The sequence below is a fragment of the Platichthys flesus genome, chromosome 15 (genome assembly GCF_949316205.1).
Source record: "Platichthys flesus chromosome 15, fPlaFle2.1, whole genome shotgun sequence".
NCBI classification, from domain to species: domain Eukaryota; kingdom Metazoa; phylum Chordata; class Actinopteri; order Pleuronectiformes; family Pleuronectidae; genus Platichthys; species Platichthys flesus.
This window is the reverse complement of record NC_084959.1, coordinates 12,576,558-12,600,279: the sequence shown is the minus strand read 5'-3', so window position 1 is coordinate 12,600,279 and position 23,722 is coordinate 12,576,558. Positions and strand designations below refer to the sequence as shown.

General features: G+C 39.5%; 3 protein-coding genes across 4 annotated transcripts; 2 read left to right on the top strand and 1 right to left on the bottom strand.

Annotated features, from left to right (window-relative positions):
• Positions 1-457: 457 nt before the first annotated feature.
• On the bottom strand, positions 458-13,036 carry zgc:175280 (cationic amino acid transporter 2 family protein). The gene is given in 14 exon segments (XM_062406554.1): positions 458-594; positions 705-813; positions 1,160-1,326; positions 1,425-1,558; positions 1,751-1,853; positions 2,517-2,653; positions 2,852-3,074; positions 3,352-3,485; positions 3,675-3,831; positions 4,026-4,181; positions 4,348-4,717; positions 12,805-12,813; positions 12,949-12,991; positions 12,993-13,036. Coding segments are annotated over 14 exon segments (1,923 nt in total).
• On the top strand, positions 6,053-11,684 carry casr (calcium-sensing receptor). Of its 2 annotated transcripts, XM_062406729.1 has the most exons (7): positions 6,053-6,136; positions 7,168-7,487; positions 7,577-7,883; positions 8,366-9,199; positions 9,293-9,523; positions 10,091-10,214; positions 10,321-11,684. In XM_062406729.1, exons 2-7 carry the CDS (start codon positions 7,303-7,305, stop codon positions 11,442-11,444), a joined length of 2,805 nt encoding a protein of 934 aa, XP_062262713.1. In that variant the 5' UTR covers positions 6,053-6,136; positions 7,168-7,302; the 3' UTR covers positions 11,445-11,684. The 2 variants fall into 2 exon arrangements, with proteins under 2 accessions (XP_062262713.1, XP_062262715.1); XM_062406731.1 differs by lacking the exon at positions 6,053-6,136 and having other exon boundaries at positions 7,366-7,487; positions 9,293-9,521; positions 10,062-10,214; positions 10,321-11,530.
• Positions 13,037-13,922: 886 nt separating the features above from the next.
• b4galt4 (UDP-Gal:betaGlcNAc beta 1,4- galactosyltransferase, polypeptide 4) lies at positions 13,923-20,916 on the top strand. Its single transcript, XM_062406653.1, has 7 exons — positions 13,923-14,257; positions 15,155-15,685; positions 16,277-16,509; positions 17,162-17,349; positions 17,495-17,617; positions 17,724-17,828; positions 18,375-20,916. The coding sequence occupies exons 2-7, from the start codon at positions 15,424-15,426 to the stop codon at positions 18,502-18,504; spliced, it is 1,041 nt and encodes a 346-aa protein (XP_062262637.1). The 5' UTR covers positions 13,923-14,257; positions 15,155-15,423; the 3' UTR covers positions 18,505-20,916.
• The last annotated feature ends 2,806 nt before the right edge of the window (positions 20,917-23,722 follow it).

Here is a 23,722-nt window from a genome sequence, read left to right as displayed (position 1 = left end):
CATTTGATCAGAACGTGTTACCTAGTGTGGAAGTAAAAGTGTGTTAACGAGGTTCTCACAAGGGGAAAGAAAGAAAGATGGAAGTAGGAGCAGATGAGACTCTCTTGTCATGTTTATTCAACATACATATTGTTAAAAGAATAATACAAATACAATATTAGTTGACTATTAACTGGCATACATATATGAAACCTATACTGTGAGTACCATGTATAAAGGGAATGCAGGTGCCATAATAAAATAATTTTTATTTACAGCATTTTATATCAAACCTGCAAAATGTTTTCCATTCGGAACTTATACAATGTCTTAATTTGTTTATTTATTATAAAATACTTGAATATGTTTTCTATATATTTAAAATCACAGGTAACAAAAACAACATAGAGGTCAGAGGTCATGACTGAAATGCTTCATTGTGCCCAGTGAATATTCTCATCAGTCTATCAACCACGGTTTAGCCGTTGTAATCTTCTCCACCGTTTGGCCGTGCATTAGTGGTGATGCTGTGAAATTGGACTTGGTTGGGGGAATGTTGGAGCCTTTCTTTCTGCACACTGTGCCGAACCCCATAACAAAAGTAGATGATTAAACCTGTTGATAGAAAAGACACACCACACATGTCATTTGGCCAAGGTTATTTGATGTTGTTACACATTTTGTTACAATGAAACGTGCGTTTTGTAGAGCTATTGTTCACACACCTATTGCCATCCACACTGCATAGCGGATCCATGTGTCTGATCCAAGCTGAGCCATAAGGTAGACATTGGCAATGGTGCTGACTATAGGAAGCAATGGCACAAATGGAACCTGTACATAAGAAGAAGGAAAATTAAAATAATAAAATAAAATATATACTCAAATTCCCTGTTTAAGCTTTAATGTAGCAAGAAACACATTGACGTCCCACCAATATTTCAAACTGATTAGCAGAAAATCACTGTTTCCTCGATGCATTTTGAATGGTTACTATCTGTAGCTCTAAGCTCAATGGCAAAGACAATGCAAAGCCTGTGTCTGTTGTTGGCATGTAGGACCATGGGCCATAGGCTCAATCAGATTTGTGTTGCTTAGTTCAGCGATAGACAGTGACTTAACAAACATTTGTTTATAAAAAAATCTTTGAGATTGCTACTTTAAGATAGATGAGATGTACCATGAAAGCAGCTTTTGTTGAACTTTGTGGTTGTCTCCAGATGATCAAGATAATGAGTAGCAGAATCAGTACGATCACAGACACGCAGAGTAGACTCCACCACTCCAGGGCCTGCAGGGAGTCTACAGCTTGAGATATGAGGAGGCTCAGGACGATAGCTAAAAAGACTGAAGAGATCAATGTAAGTTCCAATGACTATTTCCGAGGGAAATCATATATATGTAAACAAAGTTACTCAAGGATGACAGGAAGAAGAATCACTTACCAGTAAAAACAGCTAGAACAGAGACATTTTTTGACGTCCGTAAAGTTGGTTGTGAGGGAGGACTGAAAACTTCATGGATGGTAAAAGGATCTGGTTCGCTGTGTCCGGAGTTTTCACTGACGTCTGCTTGGTATCTGCAAAGTGAGGAAATGTCAATGAATGTACCCAGGCAAATGGTTGATATAGCAGTATTTAAACAGGGAGTTTATTGTTTTGTGAACAAAAGTTTTTGTAAACCAAGCGTAATATTAACGTTTCTAACACACCAGGCCAATGACCAGTTTACAGTAATAATATCCTACATGTTTGATTATGATGACTCATACCTTAATATGAGGATACATATGGCAACAAGTGTGTAGGCGAAGAGGGTTCCAATCGACATCATGTCAACCAGGGACTTCAGGTCAAACACCAACGCCATGATAGCTAAAAGAACAGGAATAATAACAAAAAGAAGAAGAAGAAGAGGCTTTAACAAATTACCATCTGACACTCATATCAATAACCTGTATTTCCACAATAGCTTAGTCCAGAGTGTTGGTCTTATAATTCATGTAAGACTCAGAGAGACTATATTAATAATAATGATTAATTGTATCAACTGTGCTTTTAACAGTGCTCAAATAACATTTAACAAGGCAAAGAAACCGATGAAGCAAATAAAATACACATAATTAATACGTTAGAGATTTTTCCTTTTTTTTTAGGTCATCAATTCTTCATTTTTCTAATCAGTAATATTTGTAGATCATTTGTGATTCTACTGTTGATTTGGACACGGCTGACCTGTCACTGGTGTATTTACAGTCAAAGACACACACTGTGCGCTTGAACTCGTCAGTTGCGGAACAGTTTGTGCAGACTAACTCTGCTCTGCACTATACAGCTAGAAAAGGAAAACATTAACATTTTGCCAAATATTGTCCCTCCTCTAAATAAATACATTTAGCTGTTTAGAATCCGTGTAGTGTGTGTGTTGAGCAATGAGCTTGAGGATGAACAATTAGGTTCAAAACAGGAAGGGATTTGTTAAAAGAAACACAGAGAGAAGACAGTTCATGGCTGAGATGTTTATTGTGTGAAGTTTACCTGCTGCAACCCCTGACACCAGGGTTGCTATGACAGGACTTTGTCTGTCACTGAGCTTGCTGAGCGGAGTGAAGAGAAGTCCGTCCCTGGCCATGGCAAAGATAACGCGAGGCATCGGGAACATTGATCCGAGAAGGCTGTGAGGAAAAAACTCAGATAGCTCCATAAACGACAACTGGGTTTGCTGTGCTCCTCCTTTACTGTGAGTGCTCTACATGTCAGCCAACGATTATGTATTTCTATTCATGTAAAATACCAATTCACTAACTGGACAGCGTATCAAATTGATCAGTGGAACAGTATCTGGTTTTTGAAAGACCCAGTGTGCTTCATACCTGGTTGACAGTGCACAGAGGGATCCCACAGCCACTGCGTACTTCGCAGGCCCCCAACCGATGTATGTAAAGGCTGCAGGCAGTGGGCTGTGAACACTGAGCAAATAGTAGGGCATCATGAGAGTCAGGGCAGCAGACACTCCAAAATAGGCCAAGAAGCAGATGAGGAGAGATGCCACGATACCAAGTGGGATCGACTTCTGTGGGTTTTTAACCTCCTCACCTATAGAAAAACACATTTAGTTATACATATTGAAGTTATACACATTTTTTGCTTGCACTTGGATGTACAGTTTGTGTGTAAGTGTGGTCCAACAAAGTAAATACTGCTCATGTGTAAAAGGTGCTTTATCTATACTACATTTCATTTTCAGCCTTTTTGGTACGTGCACCACAACAACAGGATTATATTAACATGTTTCTGTCTCAATTATGTACCAGGTGAGCATACGCCTGAAATGCATTCTGATTGTGTAATAGCGAAACCTCTTTTAACTTACTTGTTGTGGCAATACAATCAAATCCAACGAATGCATAAAAGCAGGTGGCCGCACCCGCTAATGTACCCTCAAAGCCGAAAGGGAAAAATCCCCCACTGCCATATGTGGAGGTATCATTCAGTGACGTTTGGTTTCTGCAGAGAACAAATAACAATAATTTACAAACTAATTGGTATTTCAATATTTTAAAGTCAGTTTAATATTTCTTTTTAACACTAACAGCCTGTAAACTATGTTTTACCGAACACGGCAAAGTAAGAGGTAGGAATTTAATTAATTTGTTTCTGTGGTCTGCAGGTGAAGCATGTATTAATGATACTTACTCATATGCATTTATGATAGTGTCTTCGGTGGTGTACCAGTTGTTGATGTCACCCTTAATGAAACCAGAGATGATTACAAATAGCAACACCAGGACGTTAACCGCAGTGAAAACCTTATTCACTGTTGCCGACTCCTTTGCACCAAATGCAAGAATCCCTATAAACAAAACACACAAATATAAAGTCAGACGTGTGTTTGAACAGCATGAAATTTCACTCATCAAAAATACAATAAAATATTAATGCAAAAATGCAAAAATGCATTAACAATAGTTTCTCCCACTTTATTTTAGACATTGAAATAAAAAAGATCAGAAAAATTGCAACAAAAAATCTGATCATGAAACTCGCCTGCCAGGAGCATTATGAGAGCAGCTGCAAAGAAGTCTGGGTAAGGAGCTAATCCAGGTAAACCCATAGCAGTCTGTTTCCCCAGAGAGTTGGCGATGACATTTCCAATGAGGTCATCGAAGGTCCCACTCCATGCCCTGGCCACACTCGATGTCCCTAATAAACAGTGAACGAGGAGGAGACACCAAATGGGTTAATTCGCATAGATGTTCATAAATTATTCTCTTTATTTCAAACTTGAGACTTGTCACCAGGTGGTTTATGGGAAAAGAGAGGCTGCGGCATTATTGCACATGAAAATTGAAAAACAAACAGTCTTTACCGATGACATATGACAGCAGCAGGTTCCAGCCGGTGATAAAAGCCCAAATCTCTCCCACAGTCACATAGCTATAGAGATAGGCAGAGCCAGTCTTGGGAACGCGAGCTCCAAATTCAGCATAACACAGTCCAGCAAATATTGAGGCCACTGCCGCTATCAGGAAAGAGATAATGATACTCGGCCCGGCCACGGCTCTGGCAACTTCTCCCGACAGCACATACACCCCGGCCCCAAGTGTGCTGCCGACCCCCAGAGCCACCAGGTCAAGGGTGGTCAGGCTCCGGCGAAAGTTGGATTCCTCGCCCTCGGGCTCCAGAGGTTTCCTACGCGTCAGACTCTGCAGGAACGGTAGAATCTGTGCTCCAGGCATCTTGTAAAACCTCCAGACAAAACATCAAAAAATTGGATACAGCTGAGACACAAGTCAAAAGACAAATTAGAAAGTATCCATCTCAATAACATTTTCTGGTTAAAAGAGATAAATCTCTGTTTAGAAAATCTAAGCACAGTGGCAATTTAGACATCAAATGCTGCCGTTCTCATATAAAAGTTAAACATAATCCAGTTGTGCATTTCATGTCCCCTGTGAGCGATTTGCTGTAAAGGCATGTGAAAAGAAGTTGTAGCTTCATCATAGTACATTTATAGCTTTTCATTCTGAACTAGAACACATCACACTTTAAGACAAACTGACCTACTCCTACTGACTCTGACCAAAACCAGTAGAATATTCATTAGATTTAAGAAAGTCATGCTTCTTACCTTTTCAGTTGAATGCAGCCGTGTACGAGACTGTGTTCCGATCTGGCCGAGAGAGAACGCTAAATGTGAGGAAAAACCCATTCGCCGTGAACTAAACATTTTTGACACGTCTTGTTACATTTCAGACGTACGTGCCATTTCTGAAAATGCCCGGATCAGAAAAAATGTTTGAGGACTGTACAAAGACTGTCAAAATATGTCATTCATTTCTTTAAGCAAATGATAAATGATGGTAGCATTATTTTGCCTCCATTCAGCATCAAAATGTTTGTCCTCATATACATGGTTACTTTTAAATGAGCACAGGATCACCTGACTTCATGAATAGTCCTGCAGTCACTCAAACATCGAGTTATGTAGAAGCCCTGTGTTCAACATGGATGCAGTAGTTTGTGCTTCACAAACTATTAAACAATATAAGTGAACGAAAACAATTACTTTGTACATGAAATTATTTCACGTACTTACTCGAATCATTGTACTCTGAGGAGGAGGTGCGGTGTGAGTTCTGGCTCATCTATTAAAAGACACTTAAATACACAAGTCAATGTAAAGTTTTAACTTCCCCATATGTTGTTATTGGGCCTCTTGAATCTTGAATCCCATATAAACACTGCAGCGATGATTGGATATTCAAAAAACATGTATTTGAATTTGTGTTGTATTAAGTGTTCTCCTTACTTGGAAAAACTTTTTCCATCGGTGAAATGAAAGTCGCGTGATGCCACTTCAAAATGTGAACCTTGTTTAAGATTTAAAATGTGATAAGATTAAAGTTTAGTCAGTTTTCGACTCATTGAGATGACTTTGGTTTGGGAGCGAACTGTGAGTAGACTTCATTACCGAAGGAAATGGACTACCCCTCTCGGTTAATGATTCATCTGCAGAAAGGGGAAAGCTAAAACCATTCTCCAGTAAATTCATTCATCACCCTGGAAAATTCGGGGAAAGGCTTTAAAATCAGTGCAAAGCTGCAGATTGATGTCTTGGAGTGTATCTTATTGATTAACACACGGCCGGGTACCAGGTAAGTCTGATTCTGTGTTGTAGTCCATGTTTGTTGTTTTAATAGTTTAACTTTGGGAGTTAAAAATCAAAGAAGAATAGTTTTAGAGAGTTAAAAAAACTCTCTAAATTATTTAGCTATTGCAGTCATTTAAAACATTACATGATATAACAGTCAATTTCTTTGCCGATTGCACTTTGCTAGAAATCAGGTCTTATTGATTTTGTTTATTTGGAACAAGTGGAGATTATATATATATTTTATTAATTTTTTTTTGGTTATTTACAAAAACGTGAAAGGGGACATTGGTTTCTATAGAACATTGGATGCATAATAATATTCTACTTTACTTTTATTGGACATTAGGGGATTTTCCTAAAAGCACAATGAGCTTTCTGTCTAAAAATAATGTCCGTTATAATTTAAAATAGATTTTATATGACTCGGCATAGAACATTCTCTTAATAATTGTTAATGGGGGCAAAGAGTGGCTCTTAAAGGCTGGTAGTTACTTCATTATCGCAGCTCTGCCGCAGCATTTTTCCAGCAGTATTAGCCAGATGCAGTGAGGCTGCGATGGCTCTTCTCCATGGTGACTGGGTTCACTGGCCACAGCGTGAGACCGAGCCTTTGCAGGAAGGAGAGTCATTAGTGTGTGACTTCATTCTCGGCTGATGTAAATCCTGCGTCTATTTTGGTTTCAGGTGGATATTTCCAGCTACACGACCACGCTGTGGCTGAGGTGTTAAACATTCAGATTCATCTCTTTTTTAGAGACATTACAGGGGAAGTCAACTCTCAACAGACTTATATACAGTAATTGGGTATTCTAGTAACAGCCTTTAGTTGTGTTGGCTTCTAACACCATTTTTTCACCATTGTGTCATTGTGTTATTTGGGAGAGTATTGAAGTAGTAGGGTATAAGATGCTTTTGCAAACTGCCACAGAATAAGAATAATGTTTATTTCGTGGTGAAAATTTTCTTTTTGTACATGGAAAATTTGGATATCTAATGTGATTGTGGCCTATTCCCCCTTTTTCCCACTGGCAGGCATTTTCTTCTGTACAATCATGAATAACACAAAACAGCGAGGCAGGCCAATTTGTGGGAGAAGATTATGCTGAGAAGAGCTTCACTCTTCGTTTTAGACACCAATCTATTATCCATTAGAGGAGAAAAGTAAAGATGAAACTGGTTCTGCATTATCTGATACTCTTGGGGTCCAGTTATGTGATTTCCACTTACGGGCCCCATCAAAGAGCACAGATGACCGGAGATATTTTACTCGGTGGTCTTTTCCCGATACACTTTGGTGTTTCATCCAAAGACCAAGACCTTGCAGCGCGGCCGGAATCCACACAGTGTGTCAGGTAAAAAACACGACTGTTGACAGAGTATTTTTTTACAATTTGTTATTCGTTTCAACTTTTCTGAATCCACCCTCTGATGTTTTTTGCAGGTTCAATTTCCGTGGTTTCCGTTGGCTCCAGGCCATGATCTTTGCAATTGATGAGATTAACAACAGCAGCACTCTCCTGCCCAACATCAGTCTGGGCTACAGGATATTTGACACATGCAACACGGTGTCAAAAGCCCTGGAAGCTACCCTCAGCTTTGTGGCACAAAATAAGATTGACTCACTGAATTTAGATGAATTCTGTAACTGCACTGATCACATCCCATCAACCATTGCAGTGGTGGGAGCAGCTGGGTCTGCCGTTTCCACAGCAGTTGCAAACTTACTCGGCCTATTTTATATTCCTCAGGTGAGTCACAGACCATTAATACTCTGGCTGAGTCATGAACTTAAGTAGGAGCAAATGTACGGTGGCAAAGACGTCTCATACACGTGGAAAAGGAAAACACAAATGCCAAAGCCTCAACATGAATATAGAAAGTGACCACGCAACTATAAAAGAGCAACAACAGAAAAACGCTACAAGAGCCTGCACTGTAACACTTTAAATTAAAAAGTATAACATTTTAAGTGATGGTTAGCTTGGCCTGGTTTTTCAAAAATGATGGTAGCAGTAACTAGCTCATGTGATTGTTAAGATCCATTGTTGCTCACTTTTGTGACTTTTGCAGTTGTGTTGTGGATCTTGCGTTCACGTATTCCATTAATTGTGTGAGAGGTCTCGACCATGTGTTTTATCACAAAATGACAAAACCTTCAAGTTGATCAAAGAACATTAATGAGCACGACACAACAAAAATCCGGTTGATAAACTGAAATCTCTCCTCTCAGATCAGCTACGCCTCCTCAAGTCGCTTACTGAGCAACAAGAATCAGTACAAATCCTTCATGAGAACCATTCCCACAGACGAGTACCAGGCCACAGCCATGGCAGACATCATCGTGTACTTCGAGTGGAACTGGGTCATTGCTGTGGCCTCCGATGACGACTACGGACGACCAGGGATTGAAAAGTTCGAGAAGGAAATGGAGGAGCGAGACATCTGCATTCACCTGAATGAACTTATTTCTCAGTACTCTGAGGATCATGAAATCCAAGCGCTGGCTGACAGGATCGAGAATTCCACTGCTAAAGTAATTGTTGTGTTCGCCAGCGGCCCGGATATCGAGCCTCTAATCAAGGAGATGGTCAGGAGAAACATCACAGATCGCATTTGGCTAGCCAGCGAAGCGTGGGCCAGCTCCTCCCTTATTGCCAAACCCGAGTATCTTGACGTCGTGGCAGGAACTATTGGCTTTGCTCTGAAGGCGGGGGGTATACCAGGCTTTAGGGAGTTCTTACAACATGTCCAACCAAAGAAAGACAGTCATAATGAATTTGTCAGGGAGTTTTGGGAAGAAACCTTCAACTGTTATCTGGAGGACAGTCCAAGGCTGCAAGAATGTGGCAGCACTAGTTTCAGGCCTTTGTGCACAGGTGAGGAAGACATCACAAGCGTTGAGACCCCGTACCTGGACTACACACACCTTCGCATCTCCTATAATGTATATGTTGCAGTGTATTCCATTGCACAGGCCCTGCAGGACATTCTTACCTGCACACCCGGACATGGACTTTTTGCAAACAATTCCTGTGCAGATATAAAGAAAATGGAAGCCTGGCAGGTAAAATTCCTCAGGTCCCCCTCAGACGCAGCTGTTAAATACCTAATTTCTTTCCATATGTGAATCATCAAAATGTGTGTTTCTGCCCCTCAGGTCCTGAAGCAGCTGAGACATTTAAACTACACCAACAGTATGGGGGAAAAGATCCACTTTGATGAGAATGACAACCTGGCTGCAAACTACATGATTATAAACTGGCACAGGTCCACTGAAGACGGCTCTGTGGTGTTCGAGGAGGTTGGATACTACCACATGCACGCGAAGAGAGGGGCCAAACTGCTCATCGACAGGACAAAGATTCTGTGGAATGGATACGGTTCAGAGGTCAGTCAAGCTATTTTTGGTCGATGTTCTTATCAGTGCATTCCTGTGTTTCCTGTGTTTCCTGTCATTGTAACCTTCAGATAAAGAAGAAGATTGTTACAAACATACATTATCACAACTTTTTAAGGCTTCCATTTTCACTGGAAAGCAACTTACACTTAAATGATCTCAGTAAAAAGACCTGAGGTCATCTGGGGCTTCGAGTTGAAATGCAACATATTTCAACACACAGCAGGTTGGGGACAATAAAACAAGGTGCAAACATAGAGAAATATATCAATTGCTTCTTTATAAACGCTGATAGACATCAGCAACCTCTAAGAGTCATGTCAATGTCCACATCAGGAATGAAAGTCCAATATTAACTGACATATTTGCAATATTTTGTTCTCCACTATCTCCTGAGAGAAATATTGGCAATTAATCAATCAAATTAATTTTTGTTTTGTGTAACCCATATTCATGAATAAAAAATGTCCACATACGGCTCAACAATCTTTGCCAGGTGTGACATCCTCTAAACGACATACTTGTGTGTAACCTTTCTTTCCATTTAACATCCTCCAGGTGCCATTCTCGAACTGCAGTGAGGACTGTGATCCTGGCACAAGAAAGGGCATCATAGATAGTATGCCCACATGCTGCTTTGAATGCACTGAGTGCTCCGATGGAGAGTACAGTACTCACAAAGGTATAAAGAGTTCAAACATTCATATACACACAAAAGTTACACCTTATAGCTTCTGTTGTTAGTTTAAAATGTACAAACACCAATAACGTTTTATTTATTTATACAGATGCCAGTGTTTGCACCAAGTGTCCAAATAACTCCTGGTCCAATGGGAACCACACGTTCTGCTTCCTGAAGGAAATTGAGTTTCTCTCCTGGACGGAACCTTTCGGGATAGCGTTGACCATATGTGCAGCGCTGGGTGTTGCCCTGACAAGCTTCGTGATGGCCGTCTTTGTCAGATTCCGCAACACCCCAATAGTGAAGGCCACGAACCGAGAACTGTCCTACGTCCTCCTGTTCTCGCTCATCTGTTGCTTCTCCAGCTCCCTCATCTTCATAGGAGAGCCGCAGGATTGGATGTGCCGCTTACGCCAACCTGCCTTTGGGATCAGTTTTGTTCTCTGTATCTCGTGCATCCTTGTGAAAACAAACAGAGTCCTCCTGGTGTTTGAAGCCAAGATCCCGACAAGTCTCCATCGTAAATGGTGGGGGTTAAACCTACAGTTCCTGCTGGTGTTTCTGTGCACATTTGTCCAAGTCATGATATGTGTGGTCTGGCTGTACAACGCCCCTCCTTCAAGTTACAGGAATTATGACATAGATGAGATGATTTTTATCACATGTAACGAAGGCTCTGTAATGGCTCTTGGGTTTCTTATTGGCTATACATGCCTGCTTGCCGCTATATGTTTCTTCTTTGCATTCAAATCACGGAAACTTCCAGAAAACTTCACCGAGGCTAAGTTCATCACTTTCAGTATGCTCATATTCTTTATTGTTTGGATCTCTTTCATCCCTGCCTACTTCAGTACTTACGGCAAGTTTGTTTCAGCGGTGGAGGTCATTGCCATACTGGCATCCAGCTTTGGGATGCTGGCCTGCATCTTCTTCAACAAGGTCTACATCATCCTTTTCAAACCGTCCCGGAACACCATCGAGGAGGTCCGGTGCAGCACCTCAGCCCACGCGTTCAAAGTGGCGGCAAAGGCTACTCTAAAGCATAGCACGGCTTCACGAAGAAGGTCGGGCAGCACTGGTGGATCTTCTGCCTCCACGCCGTCATCGTCCATCAGCCTGAAGACCAATGGCAACGACCCGACTTCAGGAAAGCCGAGGGTGAGCTTTGGCAGTGGAACAGTTACTTTGTCCTTGAGCTTCGAGGAGTCGAGGAGGAGTTCTCTGATGTGATAGAATATGTGTGGCGCTGTCAAGTTTTAGCTTCATCTGTTCCATTAGTAGGGTGTTTTGTTTTGTTTTTTACACGTAAACCTTTACATCTTTTCTTTTTCCTAACATTTTGTCCGAAATATGATCATCACTCCAACTAATATACTGTACCTTAATCCTGTGTCTTGTTAATGTGTAGTAAACCTGCTAGTAATATTCACAAAACGTTTTGTACAATTAAAAAACTTTATATGACCCTCATGTTTATTCTTTTTCTTAATTATTTAGATCAATGAACTCCATCTAGAGAAATGCAAAACATGAACCACAAGACACATTTACACAAAATTATTGTAACACAACACATCTTTTATTTTCTTAGATACAAATGATTTGGAAAAAACTTGTTGAGGAAGATCTAAATTGAAATCAAAGCTCACATTCCCTGACAAACTAACTGTGGAGGTAACACACCATGTTTAACACAAAGACCCAGCACTTAACATGGAGCAACATCTAACCAGTGGACAACATAGGCCCTTTAACACGGACAGTATTATGAGTAAAATAAATAAGTATTGCGTAGTCCTGCGACATAATATTGTGAAATCCATGCCATAGGAAAAGACTATTCTAGTGTCATGATCAAGAAAAGTAATAGAGTAATACAGTTTTGGGGGGGATATTCTGTATACAGCACAGGTGACTGTCTGTATAATTATAGAAAGCTAAACTGTGGAGCTTGCAGTCACTACAAATAATCTAAAAATTCTTCCCAAAATAAAAATCTGAGTGAAAGAGAGAGAAAAAAAAAATGAAGACGCTGATGGAGGTCTACGTGGTATTTTGGTTTCGATCTTTCAGAGAACTATCTCTGCTTGCTTTTCTCAAGTCCACAACAACTGCAAATAGTGCAGGGCTCTCTCACATGCCAACGCCATTCTCACTATAGACCTACACCGCCGACATCATGTCCTGACATTATAGAGGAGCTATAGAGGGGCAGAGGAGAAGCTGGCAAAGGTATTGACATCGCTGTGTCTGATAGTCAACTGTGAGGCTGTGACCCTTTCCTCCAAAAGACTTGTTCTATGAAGTAATAACAATATATTTGTACAATTCAATATATGAAAGGGACCATTTTAAATTAGTATTAGTACATTTTGCTGAATAATACTCATGACCAGAAAATGTACAGAAATTACATTCACATTTTGAATATAGATATTTTGCTTTTTATTTATAATTCTTCTTTACTGATGGATAAGTGAATAGTATTGTTTGACCATACTCTGAAAAGACACTTAATGCTCTGCAACAACATCCTGTTTGCACCCAAAATAAGTGTTACTCAACAAACCTCTGTAGCATATTCCATCACACGGATCTTCTTCAAGATCTAGAATCACGGTGGATGTTAAAAGAATTAAAACAAAAGTAGGTAAAAAGGCATTTGAGGACTGCAGCACCACCACTTTGTTTAAAAACACGACGACACGCTGAGGAGTTCAGGATCGTGGCCGACCTGAAGCAGCTGGACAACCACTTCCTCTGTTGGCAGGAGCATGACCTTTACCCTCAGACTCAGTGGACCTCTGCAGGGAGACCAGCATGATGTATGTCTCACTTGGAGGAGCTGTGAGACAAGAGTTAGGACCAAATAACCAGGAAGCATCGGATGATGGGAATGTTTGTCTCAGTTCTTTGGGTCAAACATATAATAGCTGATAAATCCCTCATGCCCATCGCTGTGCAGTATTTTCATTGCTTTGTTTAGTCAACGACTTTAATTTAAGGCATGAGGCCAGTGTTGCCTATTGTAAAACTTTTTTGCCAATTTACTGATACTATTTGTTTGTTGATGATGTTTGGCCTCTCAATGGATACAGTGAATTGAAGTTCCATGACTATTATTTTGAAAACCACCCACCCGGAAGTATATGTAAAACAGGCACCACATTTTGACTTTTGTAAAGCTGACGGGAAAAAAATACATATGTTCTTGTTTAATGATGACGATTAAAAAAACACATAAAGAGTAATTCATGCCATGTCATCTTATATGGTGTTGTCCAAATAAACAACACGCCTGACCAATGTTTTTAGACTGGCTTTTTATTCAGTGTTATTAATTCAGTAATCGATATTATAAATGTCATGAAATTGATATTCACTGACTGATTTTTTTGGTATACCTTTCTATATGTATGTGTGTGATTGTGTTAGGGTATTACATGATATACATAATACATAGAATATATCTTGCTGTGAGTTGCTCTCAGACATCGAAGTAATTTCCAATTCATTTTTCATTCACCCTTTTAAAATAACGTTCAAATGAAGGTGATTTGTTTGACAGGTGCTCTGTGAATACAGTTTGAATGATGGATTTACTTTAAACGGGTGTTTTATAAACATATTGGTTGATCGGAACAAACATTGTGCTCGCTTTACTCCCGCTGTGCAGTGCGGAAGCTTCAAATTTGAATACCCCGCTGAAGGAGTGCGTGTGTCTAGCTTGACCGTGTGTTGTTCTGTGCCCGCGATGATAACAACGTGTGATAACAACAACACGATTTGGAGATAAGGTGTGTGAACCTCGCCGCTGCCAGGGAGGAACTGCTCTCTCCTGCGTGTCACCGGAGTAAACTCCCGCGGTGTCTACTGTGCCTCTTCAACACGGTGCTACAGGCTAAAGCTAATGTTTAACTTGTGCAGCGGTTTAACGTTACAACTTTAACGACATCCGCATTCGTCAGCCAGCGACCGTATAGCCTCGGAGGTGTGCGACGGCGAGCAGGAGAAGAAGCAGCAGCTGTCAGCGATGTGCGAAGGTAATGTCATGCTTCGTGGAGTGTTTTAAGAACACTGCTTTAAAACAACACAGGGATGCTAGCCGGACAGAGCTAGCCAGCGTTAGCATGTATCTGTCCCCTGAAGAACATCAGGACGAAGAGCTGTGAACATGTCACGGTGTTAATGGGGTTCCTGTATTAATATGGCAGCCGAGACACGGCAGTGATCATTACTGGATACGTGTTTACTCTTTGTTTGCTTGTTGGTGGCTCAGGCACATCCAGCTGATGTCACACTGCTAACAGTGTTTAGTAAATAAGCGTTTTGTTGTCGTTGTGGTCACAGCTGAGTTTGGCGTTTAACCTGATCAACCACCCGGCTGAGTAACTAACCGGTACACTGCTAACCAGCCATCGATACTCAATGGCCAACCACTATCATGATCACTGTTTCCTATAGGAGGGAGTTATAGACTCTTAGTTTTCTGTTGTTCCTGTTTTCAGGTGCTTTACAGGGATGATGATGATTAATCAGGAGAATTGAATTTGTAGTTAAAATAAAGGATCATTTCCTCCCTGTTTAATAAGCTGGGTACTTCCCTTGTGAGAAAGCAGTTGTCACACCTCAAGAGCTCAGTTACACTGTGGACAATGGGATAATAACTTATACATTTACTGAGTGGATCATTACCTTCCAGGAAGCCTTTTCAGCAGATGGTATGACTTTAAGAAACGTATCTTACGCTCATCTTGTATCTTTGTTTTGGAGGATAATATTGTATCCTGTGTTTTGTCATTTTGTGAAAAATAATGGTGTTGAATGTCACTTTTTAAAATGTTCACCTGTCATGTGTCATGGTGTTGTGTTGCACAAGAAGGCGTGGCAGTATTAAAAACATCGATTCTCATTTGTTTTCTCTCTAAATCAATTTGCAGATCTCGGAGAACTACACCTTTGACCTTATCTCTTCAAACTGGAATTCAAGGGTCCAGCGATGGATTTTCCTCGATAAGTTTTTCTTTCTTCACTGTGAACATCACCAGAATGGCGGCACGTTCCATCACCATGGGATGACTGTATATAAAGTCTGAGGCCATCAGTATTTTTGCTGAAATGTCCTACGAGGATCAAATATCCTAAACTCCAGTTAACAGCCTCCACGCTGGCCACTTTCAGTGTCTAACATCAGCAAAGTCAAACAGCTATGGGCTTCTGTTCGCCTGTGTGCAAGATTTTGCGCAGGGCAAAGTATTTTGTGTTGCTCTTTCTCTCGCTGTCAGTGCTGGCATGGATTGCAACCTTTTCTGGGGAAACGGTGAAATCCCCTCAGGAGACCTCGGCCACTACAGAAACTCTTGACAAAGGAGACCGCCTGAGGGATAAACTCAACTCCTGGACAACAATACCTGATCGCGCAAATACTCCAACACCAAAAGGCAAATGCCTCAAGGAGTCACCTTTGCTACGTAAGTATATAATGTAAGAGGTGACACAATTATTGTGCATTAGTGTTTCCTTTAGCTTGAGTTAATTAAGGTCAATCAAATCTGTTTGTTTATGATGCTCATGTGACAATTTTTTTTTTTACCCCTTAATATATATATGATAAGTTAGCTGTTATGTAATTAAGCAGACAAAGGTTTATGTGAATCATTAATCCGTGAAATCCCTTTGAACTTCGTTTACAGCAGTTTCTCATAGCTACTGGTAGATTGTTTCATTCCTGTTTGAAAAAAGTTGGAAGCAACGTGATTAGGGTTGTTAAATAAAAGCTTTTCAGTTACTCTTGCAGTTTTTTGAACTAAGGATATTTATTTGTAAGAACATGTTCTGCAGAGTTGTGGGTGTGTCACGTCTGTCCTGGATATGTTCTACCTAGAAGAAAGAAATAAAGAAATAGAAGAAATAGCTTGAATTGACAAAGATGGAAAAAGTTTTACTCTATTCAGCACATAATCATTCAAATGTGAATGAATCTGCTCACTGTGCTCACAGAGGAGGATCCCTCCCCTGAGTCTCGTATTTCTGTTTAAATGTGATGACTCTTGTTTCTGCAGAGGGGTCTGTGAAGCTGTCGTTTGAGTCCTCTCTCAAACTGAAGGACGTGGAGAGTGAGAACGATGCAGTGGCCGAGGGAGAGTACGAGCCTCTGGGTTGCGTGGCGAGGCAGAGCGTAGCGATCCTTATCCCTCATCGCAATCGTGAGAGACACCTCCTCTACCTCTTGCACCATCTGCACCCCTTCCTGCAGAGGCAGCAACTACATTACGCCATTTATATAATCCAGCAGGTATTGTTCCACGATTCATCTTTATACATAATCAAATGTATGGTCTTATGTATTATTTTATATATTAGGCGTAGTAAAGCTCCTAATGGTTATTACTACTTCTTTTTTTCCCACCATTAAATTATTTGCTAAAGTTTCTCTTTAACTTAAAAAGGAAAAGTTAAAATGATCATCATGGTGTATCAGCTCATTCTGTTCGAAACTATGACTGTCAGATTATTTCCTGTCAATGAAAATTGACCTACTGGGCAAACTTCTATGGGAAAAACTCTGAGTGAATAATTATTATCATAAAATGGTTAGTGATACTTTAAAATAACAGTTTTTATACTTCAAAAAACAAAATATCAGGCGAAAAAAACATTTAACTTGCAAGTAAAAACAGACAATGATTGGTTAGACCTTTTGTTTCTCTTCAATAAAAATCTGTCGGGCACCGTTTTTCCTATCAGTGTACTTTTAGTGAAGACGTAAACAAACCAAATGAAGGCCAACATGTTCACAAACCAAAAGCAATAGTCTTTTTCAATGGATATAACGTGATGACACATCACATATAGGAGAAGAACATGAACATCTACTCTGAAGTTAACTGCATATTTTTCATATCGGCCCATAAAAGACTAATGTTATTAATTTCCTTTTTTTTAAGGCTGGTGATAAAACCTTTAACCGGGCCAAGTTATTAAATGCTGGGTATTTGGAGGCACTGAAGGACTACAACTGGGATTGTTTTATCTTCCATGATGTGGACCTCGTTCCTGAAAATGATCACAATCTATATGTCTGTGACAAGCAGCCCAAACACTTGGTGGTTGGTCGGAATGCCACAGGATATAAGTGAGTATATGACTTAAACCTTATCTTATCTTTGTGAATAAACGACGCGGCATTAACCGATGTCGGCCTCCTCTGGGATGATATTACCTTGAAAGGTCTCATCGATTAACAACTGTAATTCTTCTTCATAATCTTTAACTCTCAGGTTACGATACAAAGGCTACTTCGGAGGAGTCACAGCCATGACCAAAGAACAGTTTCTAAAAGTGAACGGATTCTCAAACACTTACTGGGGTTGGGGGGGGGAGGACGACGATCTTCGCATAAGGTGAGACAGAAGTGGAAAGCCTTGGATCATTCAGTGTGCAGCAGATTGGTGACGGTGCATATTCCTTCATTCATTCACTGATGTATGTATCTGCCGTCTCGCGTAGGGTGGAGCTGCAGAAAATGACGATAGTGAGGCCGCCCACTGATGTAGGTCGTTATACCATGGTGTTCCACAAACGGGACAGTGGCAATGAAATAAACAAGGACAGGTCAGTAACTGGGAGAATGTGTTCTGCTTGTTGCAGCATTAGAGGGCAAATAAAATATGTGCCTTGCAGCAGCCCTGAATGGTGTGTTCGATTTTGTTGCCAAGATAATTTTTTATATTTTTCTCTTGAAAACAGACAAAAGTGATACATATTTGTTTTGCCTGTTTTCAAGGATTTTTAAAGAAGATGTGTATATAAGCATTTATAAATATTATGATGGTGTAACAAAGGCCACTTTAAGGAAGTTAAATTGAAGAATGTGGATCATGTAGTTATACTTAAGATTAAGTTTCCCAAATAACAAAATACTTAATCCTTTTGCTCATCAGCATCACTTTATTACAAGTATCAAGACTTTGAAAATGCTATTTATTCTCGTATTATTAGAACTTTTTTTTCTTGTAAAATGATTTGAGAATTATATTTTCGATTAATTCTCCAAATCTCAGTTTTTTCTGAGCTAGACAAAAGAACTAACCTGAATCGTTCCTTGTAAAAAAGGTAAATGTCATCTCTTCCACAAACTTTTTTCTTCTTTCCTCTCAGGATGAGGCTGTTAGGACGAACACGGCAGGTTTGGAGAAAGGACGGACTCAACAGCTGCTCATATAAGACTTTGTCAGTGGAGAGGCTGCCTCTTTATGTGAATGTCACTGTGGACATTGGTAAGCCATAGAGTTAAGATTTCCAACTGGAAGCCCTACTGTGACCAAAAATAATATTTTTATGATATATTTTATACACTCCACCAGGCCTCTGAGTGCAGAACATCTGATGCAGTTTTAAAACACAACCAACACACAAAATGCACACAGTTTCAGTTCACATATTAAACAGTGATAACAAGATTAGTTGGTTCATCTTTTCACAATAATGTTGCATATCATGCTGCTTCCATTCTTTCATATTATAACCGGACTTTCTTCGTTATGAGTCAGAGCATCCTGCAAACATTGAATACATATATTGATATCTAGATATTCCTGGTATTTATATATTGCTGTAGCAAACTTTGATTAATTCATCCATTTGCCTTATTATTTGCCTTCCTGATATATATCACAGCGTGAAACATGCTGATATGTTGTGTCTGAAGTCCTGCGACGCTGTGTGTATTTCGTGCACTTTATTCTCTGGATACATTGAACTCTCGAAGTCCCGACAGTCAAAGGTGGCGTCACCAATTTCGCCTGAGCCAGATAACCGAACTCCAGTGTTGGTTTGCAGAGCCTGTAAGAATGTTGATGTCTAAATTTGATTCGTAGCTCAGCAGAGATGATTTATTTCAAATTGACATGTTCACGACTAACTGTAGAAACAGTGTAATCTGAGGTAAAGGTTTTCACTGGATCAATTGATTAGGATCACGTGCATTAAAGCTACACAATTTGAGTTTTGGCCACAAGATGGCAGAAAGACCAACTAACAGCAACATTAGCAATACTCTAATCTAGTAAACATGCACTTTCAACTTTATATGTTTTGCAGGGTTGAAGCATATAAATGTGATCCGGCTTTTGCTTTAGATAAATGAACATAAATAAACATGTTTTAAACTTTCCAGATTAAAAAAATACATGAACTAATCTTAATTGCCATCTGTATTTTAAGATTCCGTGAGTTTAGTCCTAGTGGACGAACTGAATTTCAAGAAATATTAATAATGCAAAATATTCAGAGTCCTCATCTAAAACTCGGCAGAAATAATATATTATACAGGGCCAATTGAATTGTGCAGCTTATCTTTGAGAACAGAAACTCAAGCCGCAAAAGCAATAATAATATAAGGTGAACATATCCAGCGATATTCAGTTGAATATATTGAAAAAAGTTATCGGCATCACAAGGTACGTTATATTCACAGCGGACATTTGTACAGGAACCACACAGAACACCAACCTGAATCCTGCTCACTTCCAGCCTCTCTACTGTTATTTATCGCCTGCAGTGATAAAGGTCTGTCAGAGACAAAAGTAATTCTACTCCGCCTGCCTGCTCTAAAAAATAAACCTCAATCATCATATTTTTCTGAGCATCACCCACTAACAGAACGGCCATCTTTGCATGTTTTGATCCATGTTAGGGCCATTATGATGAGATGGTTTATTATACTGCATGTCTTATTTGGTACAAGGCCTTACATGCTTGAATTTCAAGCAGATATTAATGGGTGGGGGATTTTCAATTTATTTGTTCAAATGCTGTTGTTTTTAATGATAATTGTTTACTTTTGAGACCATCGATGTATTTTTACCATCATCACATGTGAAGACATTTCGGTGAAGAATAATCTGCACACTCATGCTTTGATCACTGCATGTTGTGTGTCTGATACACGCATATCAAATCTGTCAATCACTAATATGTATTTTTGACCTAGTGTAGCTACTGGTATGTAACAATTACATTATGTTTTTATTTTATTCATCGGCGACTGAGCAATATTAATGACCTGGTTACAGTTTACTATGAGCCTACTGTTCAATTTCATATTCCTTCCTTTTCAACTAGAGCTTCATAGCAACTACAGCTGCTCTATTTTAAAATTACACACAGAGACATGTTCTGTTTGTGTGAGTATTCATGTTTCTATGAATTGAACTACTCATAAATCTGCAGTGTGGTGTTGGCGTCGTTGTACATTTCAAGTATTGGAAAGAAGCCTGATGGTCTTTTCATTTCACAGCTAACAAAGCTTTCTTTTCTACTTGTTCACAACATTTTTGTAAGTGAAAATATTCTCAAGTGCACAAGTTAAAACTACAACTTCCTTTGTAAAATGATCAAAACTAAGCAAGTTCGTGGTATTGATGTAGCATCTAGCATTCCACTGACATTTCAATTTTTTTTTATAATTTATATGAATAATTGTATGAAATTCAAAGGGATGCCATATTAACTGTTTGAGAATTTCATTTGATTGATTTTGGACATTTGAATGTATGTGGATCTTTGGATGATGTGACATGTTCTGTTTGTGTTGAAGTGAGAACATTGATCAAGACAGGTGGAGATTATGCATTACACTCCCAATAGGATTATTTTCTCTTTAGCACAGATTTAATAAATGGTCTAGTATTTTTTCTTACCAATCGTCTCGTGGTTTCATGTGTTTCATGGCAGAGGTTTCCACTTAACAAACCACTAATGGAAAACAAACCTGAAGGTTTTTGAGGGAATCAAGCTTGTTGCAATCAGTAGATCTCTAAGTTCTAAACACAGCATATTAGTTATTATAATCAGTCAAATTATATAATTGTTTATTATTGTGCTATTGTATTAGGTGTTTGTATCATATCAAATTTGATACCACATTTCTTATGAAACTGCAGTCGAGCTAAAAGGACTTCGGGAAGTTCTGAAAGGGAAAATCTCACTTGAATGTAACTTACTGACTGATGTGCTGGCACATTGCAAGTCTGCATGGTTCTTATTCACAAAGCCTGGTTTGACAGTTCTCCTCGAACTCGGTGAGTAAAACCTTCCTTAAAATGTATTATGTTCACCTTCCAATCAACAATATCTCATTCAACAAAAGTATTGAGTCTGTTTCTCTTTATTTCCATTCTCTCACATTAGCAGAAGAGGAATTATGCCACAGCTCTAGAAGACATTGCATCACCCTGAGAACATGTACTCAAAGTAAGGACAAAGAGCAACCCCTTGTTGCCCTGATACAATGACATGTCTTCTCAGCTCCAAAGCTTTTTTTAAACCAGTATGCAAAGAAAGAGCGGGATGGACAGAATGATGTCATCTCCTCTTCCTATGGTGCAGAAAGAAGGCTTTGTCTTGTCGAGGCCGCGCCTGGTTGTGGAGCTCACATATGACAAGCACCAAATACTTTTAGCACAAAAATATCAACAAGAACACGAGAATACTAGAATGTCAGTTGTCTTCTCAATATGTACTGTGTTGTTCCCGCTTGTAAATGGAGCAAATAATTCACAAGCGCCATGTTCATATTATTTACAACAGCGAGGAGCTCAGAGGCCAAAGATGTGAAACGCGTGAATTCAATATTCACGCGTTTATTAAAGATTGAACTGTTGGATGGAAACTGAGCTTTTCTAAAAACTGATTCCGCAACCATGCTTGACAATGTTAAATTTTTTCATTGCAGTATTTCATAACGGCCCGGCAGCTCGGTGGTTCTACTGTACAGCAAGAAGGCTCCAACTGGTCAGGTGAACTGGAAACTCAACAGAGCCAGCACATAGGAACATTTTTGTGTGTTTGTTACTTTGCCTTTCAGCCACTGCTTGTCTTTAAACCCCCTCCCCTCCAATGACCCCCATTATCTTGAATAGGAATTTGAAGATAAAGAAAATGGATGGATGCTGTCTTACCTCCAAATACATATCTTTGAGAAAACAAGAAACTAGAACACACTTCGAGCTGCTAAATGATTTCCAAAATCATATGATGACTTACATCTGAACTGGGTCACTTGTAGTGAAGAATCCTTCAGCTCTGGAGTTATTTCTCAGCTCTTAAATGATAGCTTCAGTATCTTCTCAGCTCATTGTCCTGATTTTCCGGTTGTCCCGATATGACTCTCTTAGTTCACTCAATTGGCTCTCACAGCTGTTTTTACCACAACAAGCCATTGGCGGAGACCAAAACAGAGATAAAACAGACTTTATTAAGCAGGTGGAAACAAACGCGATTCCAAATTAATGATTTTGCTACGTAACTGCTTGATGGTTAAACAAGCTTCTGCTGGCAAATCCACCACTTCAACTTAAAAGGTGATGATACTATAGGGTTTACAGCTGGATTCCACTACCCTGAAGATCCATTATTTAAGGTATTTATATAAGTCGGAAGCATCACTTGAATCTGTAATTTAGACATTTTTAATTAGGCATTAAGCTGAAGCATCAAGCAGCTGCTTTCACCTCTTGAGGAGTAACCTGCTTCTTGTTGTTATGAAGCCTGTACGTGATTTTAAACTATACAGCTCACTTATAATTTAACTTTGTGTATAATTGTGTTACATTGTAAACCAGAGCCTGTTGTGTTGAGGTTTCCATTTACTCTAAACCTAAACCAGATTGACATCAGACTATTCATGTTTTAAAACCAAACAGTTTACTGCTATCAGTATGGTTTAAACAGCAGGGGCAGACATGTTAATATTAGGGATTAGGTCTTAAAATATCATCTCAGGGAAAGTTCAGTGTTTTTTTACAGCTTTAAAATGGCAAGTCAAATTTTATATAATTTGGTTTTAGGGTCAGTTTGAGGATAAAGCTCCAATACACTGTGACTTTTATGTGATTCTTCTCATGTACTGCCTTCCATTGTAATTGGATTACATTTACTCACACAGGAAGTGACATAAATACTTGAAGAACTGAATGAAAGTGTTATTTATTTAATAAGATTAACATTAAAGCCATATATCTATTTATTGTCCTCAATAAGTATGCGTTTGCTGTACAGTTATAATCCCTTTTTTTCAAAAGAAAAAGATGACATGCATAGCTGTTAGTAACAAGAACCATGTGTCGTCCGTCTCCTCCCCCCCCCCGATTTCCCCCCATTTCCCATCTGTGCCCTTCAGGCCCTCACTTCAGTCGCCTCCCACTTCCCTCTTCCTTCAGAACTCGTCTGTTTTTGTTTTCGATCCTGGGCTCTTTGCACAGGAAATTGTATACATAGGGAGCATTCAGGAAGGCAGAGAGCAGCTTTCCCGTTAGCTCAGAGTTTGGGCACACGAAAAAAAAATGGGATAAAAGAGGTCAGTAATTCCTAAACTAGGAGAGAAACAGAAGTCAGCTGTTCTCCTCCCCTCACTTCACTTCCCTCCCCTTCACACAGTCTCAACATTTCAAAAATCCCTGCCACACCACTGCCACGAATCCACCTCTAAACATAGAATATTTGAA